The 8,236-nt window shown below is 37.2% G+C and overlaps 1 protein-coding gene across 1 annotated transcript; it reads left to right on the top strand.

Annotated features, from left to right (window-relative positions):
- Nucleotides 1-830: 830 nt before the first annotated feature.
- FUT9 (fucosyltransferase 9) lies at nucleotides 831-6,687 on the top strand. The gene is made up of 2 exons (XM_036769441.1): nucleotides 831-850; nucleotides 4,376-6,687. The coding sequence occupies exon 2, from the start codon at nucleotides 4,384-4,386 to the stop codon at nucleotides 5,461-5,463; it is 1,080 nt and encodes a 359-aa protein (XP_036625336.1). The 5' UTR covers nucleotides 831-850; nucleotides 4,376-4,383; the 3' UTR covers nucleotides 5,464-6,687.
- The last annotated feature ends 1,549 nt before the right edge of the window (nucleotides 6,688-8,236 follow it).

The following is an 8,236-nucleotide window of genomic DNA, read 5'->3' as shown; positions in this document are numbered from 1 at the left end:
ACAAAATGACTAGAAAGGTAGACATTATGTTGTCATTTTGTTGTTGTTGAATCGTTTGAGTCATGCCAGAGTCTTTGTGACCCCATTGAGGGTTTTCTTGGCAAAGACACTATAGTGGATTGCCATTTGCCTTTCTATTTTATAGAGGAGGAAACTGAGGCAAACAGGCTTAAGTGACTTGTCCAGAGTCACATATCTAAAGTCTGAGGCTAGATTTGAATTCAAGAAGATGAGTTTTCCCTAATCAGGCCCAGCACTCTATCCACTGTGCCACCTACCTGCCCAGTAAATTTAAATGAATTTCTGTAAGTATTGACTGCGTTGATCTCCTTGCTATCCAAATTTGAAAATGTTGATTTTGCAGGAATCCGCTTTCCTTATAGTCCAGCTCTTTACCACCATACATTGCTATTAGAAAAACCATAGCTTTGACTATATGGACCTTTGTCAGCAAGGTCTCTGTTTTTTAGTGTATGGTCCAGATCTGCTTTACTACCAAGGAGCATATTTAATTTCATGGTTGCAGTCATCTTCTGCAGTGATCCTTTGAGTCCAAGAATATAAAATCTGATACTGCTTCCGTTTCTTCTCCCTGTTTTCTAGAAAGTAAGGGAATCAGTTGCCAAGATCTTAGTTTTTTTATGTTAAAGCTTTAAACTGACATTTATACTCTCCTCTCTCACCCTCAATAAGAGATTTCTTAACTCTTCTTTACTTTCTGCCATTAGGTTGGTATTATCGGCATATCTGACGCTGTTGATATTTTTCCTGACAGCCTTAATTCCAGCTTTTGATTCATCCATCCTGGCATTTCTTATGATGTACTCTGCATATAAGTTAAACATCTGAGGTAACAATATACAGCCTTGTCATACTCCTTTTCCAATCTCAAACCAATCAGTTGTTCCATGTTGGTGCTAACTGTTGCTTCTTCACCCACGTTACAGGTTCCTCGGGAGACAAGTAGATATTATAGGAGACTTTAAATGCTAGGCTAAAGACTTTGCATTTTATACTAGAGGCAATAGAGAGTCATTGGAGATTTTTTAGTGAGATGTAGATATATTCAGATCTGTGCTTTAGGAAGATCCATTTGACAGCTCTGTAAAAGAGGCTTGTAGAAGGGAATGACTTAAAATTGGGGAGACCAATTCAAGGATATTGCAATAGGGCAAGTGAAGGATGATAATGTCTTGGACTAGGGTGGAGGCCTAGAATAGTATGAATAGAGAAGCAGAGTATTGTGAAGGGATAGATGCAAGATATGTTATGGAGTTAGACTTGTAAAGACTTGATAGCTAATTGGGTATAAGGCTTGAGGGAAAAGGGAATAAGGAGAATGAATCCAAAGTTGGGGATCTGAGTGAATCAGAGTGGTAGTATCATCAAAAGAAATGAGAAGTTTAGAGGAATAATGAGTTTTAGGAGAATACAGTAAATCTAGTTTGTTTATTTTTTTTACTGTTTGAGTTTATGATATCTACAGGATACTTGAAAATGTCCGGTAGATAGTTGGTGGTGTGGGAATAGAGTTCTGGACAGAGTTTAGGTTTGAATCTTGGAATTATCTATATAAAAATGATAATTAAACCAGTCAAAGTTGATAAGATCACAGAGATGTATAGAGAAGAGGAAACATAGCTGCAGTGGGTATGGGGAAGAAAATGGCCCATTTAGTAGCTTGCTGTTTTAAATCATTATTCTCATTAATTCAGTGCTAAGCTCAGTTGTTTCTACCCTGCTGATGGAATACCCTCTAAATTTCAGGTCCATGGGAAAATCCCCAGTTGGCCTACTTTAGTTACAGCTCTTGGCAAGAACAATAGCACAGACTCAGAAAAGCATGGGACATGTACAGGGGATGAGGGGATAGTGATTAGTCCAATTTGGCTAGACTACTGTAGATGAAAAGGGCATGGAAAGGTAAACTTGCCCCAGATTGTGGAAGGCCTTGGAGACTAGGTGAGAAGATTTGTTTAACAACTAGTGGTGATTCATTTAAACTGCAGAAATGTTGTCTAGGGAAGCATCTGACAGATTTAGTGTCTAGCACAGTGCCTTCTACGTAGTAGGTACTCGATAAATGATTATCTAACTGAATTAAATGCAATGGAGATAAGTCTAAGTAATTAAACCTCAATCAAGTGACAGCAGAGATCACATATTCTTCAAAATAAATAGTCAAGAATTGAAAGGCAGTGTTTCTGGAAGTAGAGCCATGTCAATGAACAGAGCCAAATGTTTCTGAAACCAGATCTAGAACTATACATTTTGGCAATAGGTAACTTTTTTTATAGGGTTCAAGGGTATACAAAGCCAAAGCATTGTACATATATTAACTCTATTGATCCTCACAACAACAACCTTGTGAAGTACACAGTTAATATCCTCATGTGATAGATGGATTATATAAGGATCAGAGAAGTTAAATACCCTGTGCATAGTCTCACCACTAGTAAGCACTATAAAATTCAAACTAAAGTCTTTCCTGACTGCAAATCCAGGACTAATTCTGCCATATTACCAAAATCATCATCATCATCATTGTCATCATCAAAATGGGAGACTGAATGGGGAATTAGAATGATGATTTTAGACTCAAAAAGACATGGGTTAACCAATTGTGCTTGACCTTGGGCTAGTCACCTAATTTCTATGTTCCTTTGGGCAAATTTACCACAAATGGGCTTTGCATTGTTGGAGACAGTTTCCGTATGGGAAGTTACTAAACCAGTGAGATCCCAGATTCTTCTCATAGTCACTGAATAACAAAAAAACTGGCATTTATATTGCAATTTTAAGTTTGCAACATTCTTTACATACACGATGTCATTTGAGCCTCAAAACAATCATGTCAGGCAAGTACCATGGGAAGTATTGTCTCCGTTGTACAGATGAGTAATTTGGGGCTCAATCAGTTTTGGAAATTTGCCCATGATTACACATCTAGTATATATCAGAGTCAGAATTTGAACCTAGTGCTCTCTGCCTCCAAGTATACTAACCTCCTTATTACTGTGATGGTTAGGGTTTTCCCTACATCTACTCCTTTTGATGAATGCAAGTAAATCTTCAAAACTTATCTCATAGAGGATTTTAGGAATGGATTAGCTTGTGAACTGTTGAATTCCAGGTCTCTGGGATAAATAACTCAAGATTAGGCCTTAACTTTCCAGCTTCAGCTGTGCTACTGCACAGGAGACCAACAGGGACTTGGGAGAAATTTTTCATGTACTGAAGCTCCATTACTGTAGTATGGGGTGTGTGTGTGTGTGTGTGTGTGTGTGTGTGTGGTACATCCTGTGTGTGGCGGGGTATGTTCTGGGGACTCCATTCTCCTTGTGTTGTTCTTATCACATCTTTCTCTTCCTAAGAGTCAAAGGTTTTGTCAGAGACATAAGATGTGGACTGGACTATCTAGAAAATGTAACTTTTTTGTGTCATGGACTCCTTTATTAGTCTAGTGAAGTCCTCACAGAATAATGCATCAAAATGCATGAAATGAAATATATAGGATTACAAAGGTAACCAATTATAATGAAATAGTTATTAGTTTTAAAGAAAAAGCTCACAGACCCCAAGTTAAAAAGGGTCGATTGGCTGCCCTTCCCCTAATGTAACTTCACCAGATTGGCATGGATGCCTGGGAAGAGTGCTGGATTTGCAGTGAGAGGACCTTCAAACCCTGACTCTCCCCCTGTGAGACCTTAGACAAGTCATTTAAGCTATGTAAAACGAGAAGGTGGGACTAGATGACCTCCAAGGTGCTTTCCAACTCTAAATCTATGATATCCATTGTCATCCATCATGACAGCCCTCAAATTGAATTTTCCCTAGCTACCATACTTGCCAGATACAACTCTAAAAGAGATCACTGAAGTATTGAGTTTGGGCTTGAAATTAAACCAGGAGAGATAAGTTAGGTTCTGACTTTGAACTGAGTTGGTGAAGACTTATGGGAAAATCTTTCTTGCCAAAAATAAGGCTAGAGATAACTTATTTGTTAATAGTTTATATCAGACATTCTTTACTTTTTTATGTCAGAGACGTCTTACAGTCTGGTAAAACCTATGAATCCCTTCTCAGAACAATATCTTGTTGCCTACATTCATAAGGGAAAGAAGTGCTAAATTTTAGAGGTCAGTGAAAACAAAGATAGATTTTTTTCCCCATTCAAGTTCATGGGCCCCCTGAAATCTATCCATGGACTCCCTGGGGATCAGTGGGCTCCAAGTTGAGAACCCTTGTTCTATATGGTTTGATGATGCTGAAAAAGGCAGTCGTTTTTTAATAAAGTACGTTTTGGGGATACAAAATCATAATTCATTAATATGAATTTTTACTTTTCTTTCCTTTCTCTCTGTCTCTTTCACAGAAAAAATTATGACATCGACATCCAAAGGAATTTTCCGCCCATTTTTAATCACCTGCATTATCCTGGGTTGTTTCATGGCATGCCTGCTCATTTACATCAAGCCCACCAACAGCTGGATCCTTGGCCCCATAGAGACAACCAGCTCTGTTCTGAAAATGAAAAATTTCTTTTCCAGCAAAACTGATGATTTGAATGAAACCATCATATTGATTTGGGTATGGCCTTTTGGGCAGACATTTGACCTTTCATCCTGTCAAGCAATGTTTAACATCCATGGGTGTCGTCTTACAACCGATCGAGCCCTTTACAACAAATCCCATGCCGTTCTGATTCATCATCGAGACATTAGTTGGGATCTCACTAATTTACCCCAGCAGGCAAGGCCACCATTCCAGAAGTGGATTTGGATGAACTTGGAATCCCCTACCCACACACCCCAGAAGAGTGGCATTGAACACCTCTTCAACCTAACTCTGACTTATCGCCGTGACTCAGATATACAAGTGCCTTATGGCTTCATGACAGTAAGCACAAACTCCTTTGTGTTTGAAGTGCCAAGCAAGAAGAAGCTGGTGTGCTGGGTTGTCAGTAACTGGAATCCTGAGCATGCAAGAGTCAAGTATTACAGCGAGTTGAGTAAAAGCATTGAAATTCATACCTATGGACAAGCATTTGGAGAGTATGTGAATGATAAAAGTTTGATTCCCACCATATCTACTTGTAAATTTTACCTTTCCTTTGAAAACTCAATCCACAAAGATTACATCACTGAAAAACTCTACAATGCTTTTCTGGCTGGTACAGTACCTGTTGTGCTAGGTCCATCTAGGGAAAACTATGAGAATTTTATCCCGGGGGACTCCTTTATTCATGTGGAAGATTACAGTTCTGCCAGTGAGCTAGCCAAATATCTTAAGGAGCTAGACAAAAACGATAAGTTATACCTCAGTTACTTCAACTGGAGGAAGAGCTTCACGGTGAATCTCCCACGATTCTGGGAAACACACGCATGCTCTGCTTGTGATCATGTGAAGAGACACCAAGAATACAAGTCTGTTGGCAATCTAGAAAAATGGTTTTGGAATTAACATTCGCCATCTCTTGCACACGTAGTAGAAGATTCTGATGGAATCTATTTCAAGCTGTGATAATAAAAAGAGAGACATCAGTCTGTGTTCTGTGCCACAGCTGACTCAACCATCCTCTCTTGGGTACCTTATTTATATTTTGTCAGAGTTTTAAGAGATCAACATCAGCAGTCTTCAGCACTCGATTTTAAATTATACTGTATATAGCTAATTATCTGCACTGAAACATAATTTATTGTTTACTATCATTTTTAATCAATGTTGGGTTTTTTTCTTCTTCCACATTTGGGTCAGGTTGTCGGTTATGTAAATTTGTTATTTGATTGTTGTGGTTCTACGTTGATCAGCTGCTTAATCTTTTTGGAAAATGAAAGCTCAGATTATAGTATCATGGGGGGTTCCCATTTAATTCTTTCCTCTGTAGCTTAAACTTCCCACAATGTAACAAGGAAGGAGTGTGTCACAATTGGATTAAAATTAATCTTCTTGTATTCCCAAGTTTAACCAAGGGCATAGTTGCCTTTCTTTTCAACTTATCTACATACTATGTTTGTGAAGGCAGAGTTATTAATGTGTTAAAAAGGGAAAAAGAACAAACTCTAACAGAGTATTAGTGTGTTATCCAGAAAGCCAACTGACCTACCATTTGTTTCATTATGATAACTTGCAACTGTATATTTTTACTCTTGTGATCTTCAGATAAGATTTTGGAGTATTACAAAAAACCTATTCACCCACATTCTTGTGGTCCAGGAAAATAGCATTTTAATAACTTTTAAATGAATTACCAGACTGTTTCCATCTTGATAAAACCAATTACGACAAAAAAGATGACTTTCCCCCCAGCAGGAAAAGAAAGATGTATAGAGGACGTGCCAATAAGAATAATTATAAATATTATCTCAGTGTAAAAAATTTTACATACAAACCAATATATTTTTGCTATAATAGCATATGTGAATAACATCTGAATAAATTTAAAGATGTACATCAATATAGGTAAATTATTTGAATGAGTGTTATCTTTATTGTGAATAGGCCTAAGTATCTGAGCAGAATTCTTCAATATTTCATTCAAGTATTCCTTCTGTACATCATATTTGTGGCCATAGTTCCTAAGTGCTTTACAGAACTACAGAGATGCCTGAGAAACAGGAGTCATATGTGACCATTTGACATGGTACATCATCTTCGAGGTTATAAGTAAAGAGAGAGAAAGAGACAGAAACAAGTGAGAGAAGATGAACTGCAGAGAAGGAACCAAAGAAATGTGTCACTGCAATGCTTTCATTCCATCAGAGCTGTCCAAAAATAGAAATGAGACTGCCTCTGATTCTAAGTTCTCCATCACTAGAGGTCTTCAAGTAAAAGCTGGATGACTTCTGGTCAGGAATGTAGAATCTGCTCATGTACAGATGGGGCAAGATGACTTGGGATCCTGTCCAGCCCATGAGTTACAATTCCATATTTGTTATGTACTATTGAGTGGATTTTAAATGAACAGTTTTCATCTTAATAAGAAAACAGTATATTTCTCCATTCTACGTAGCTAGCAAGACAGAGATTAAAGGTGGTTATGATTCGGGGGCAGGGGGAGAAAGGATTGTTCTTTTTTAAAAAATATTTCCAGTGGCTTTTTATCTTCTAACTATTTCATATTGGATAATAGTGACTATCTAGACATTTGAGTTAAGAAAATTTCACATTAATTCATTTCAAGATTTCAAAATACATGAATTTGGATATTTGTTCCTAAGGTTTTGTTTGTCACGTCAGAAAAAATTAAAATCTAAAGAGGAAGAATTGCTAAGGCATGTTTCAAAAAGGCCTAACTCAGGCTGAGACTATATAAATTAGATATTTTTTGAAAGCTTAAAAACTGGACATAATATCCTTAAATCCAATCTGTGCTGACTGGTGGTGTCCTTATAAATGTAGAGGAGAGTGCAGTACTCTGGGGACCAAGAGAACTAGGTTCTAATTACCTCTGCTTTCTGTCTGATTTAGGGCAAGTAACTCTCTATGGCTGTGTTTGTCATGGTGAAATAACCAGGACCAAAATCCTTTGTTCACATTGGCTCATCTCTCCAGCAGAATCACATAGCCACAGCCTGAAAGCATCAGTTTCCCTGTTCCTGATGTATTAAAGAAAATGGACCAATATTTTTGTTCTCTCTTGAAATCATTAACTTTTACAAGTGGAAAGGACCTTAGAGATCATCTTTTATGTCAAGATAATCTTTAGATAATGTTAAGATAATAATAAAATCATCTCTTATTTTAAAGAAAAGAATACTGAGTCTCAGGGAAGTTGTGACTTGCCCACAATCATACAGCTCAGAAATGGCAAAGTCAAGCTAGAACCCAGATTTCATGAATCTTTGTCCACTGTTCCTTCTGGTAAACTATTCTGCCTCGATTGTGCAGCTGTGCCTCAGTTTCTACAAATGAAGAAAAGATTTTATTGATACTAGTAGGCCCTAGTCAAATGAAATTCTCAATGTAGACACACTTTGACTTTTCAGAAGAAAAGTACTAAATCTAAAATGTGTTTGTTGTCTCTCTGGATATTTTAGGAAATATTGTTTGTTTAAATGTGATACCAATACATACTAATGGAAATATAAATACAAAGAAGGGCATTCATGCTCAAATAACTGGAATAATGCCTGTTTGAAATTCCTTTAATATTACACCTACTTGTGAAGGGTATGTTGATTCTTTGGCATTGATTGCTGTTAATTTTTAAATGACATTCCAAAAGCTATAGATG

Source organism: Trichosurus vulpecula, chromosome 7 (assembly GCF_011100635.1).
Source record: "Trichosurus vulpecula isolate mTriVul1 chromosome 7, mTriVul1.pri, whole genome shotgun sequence".
In the NCBI taxonomy this organism is placed as follows: Eukaryota; Metazoa; Chordata; class Mammalia; order Diprotodontia; family Phalangeridae; genus Trichosurus; species Trichosurus vulpecula.
The sequence above is the reverse complement of the archived record's forward strand: the minus strand, read 5'-3'. Positions and strand labels throughout refer to the sequence as shown.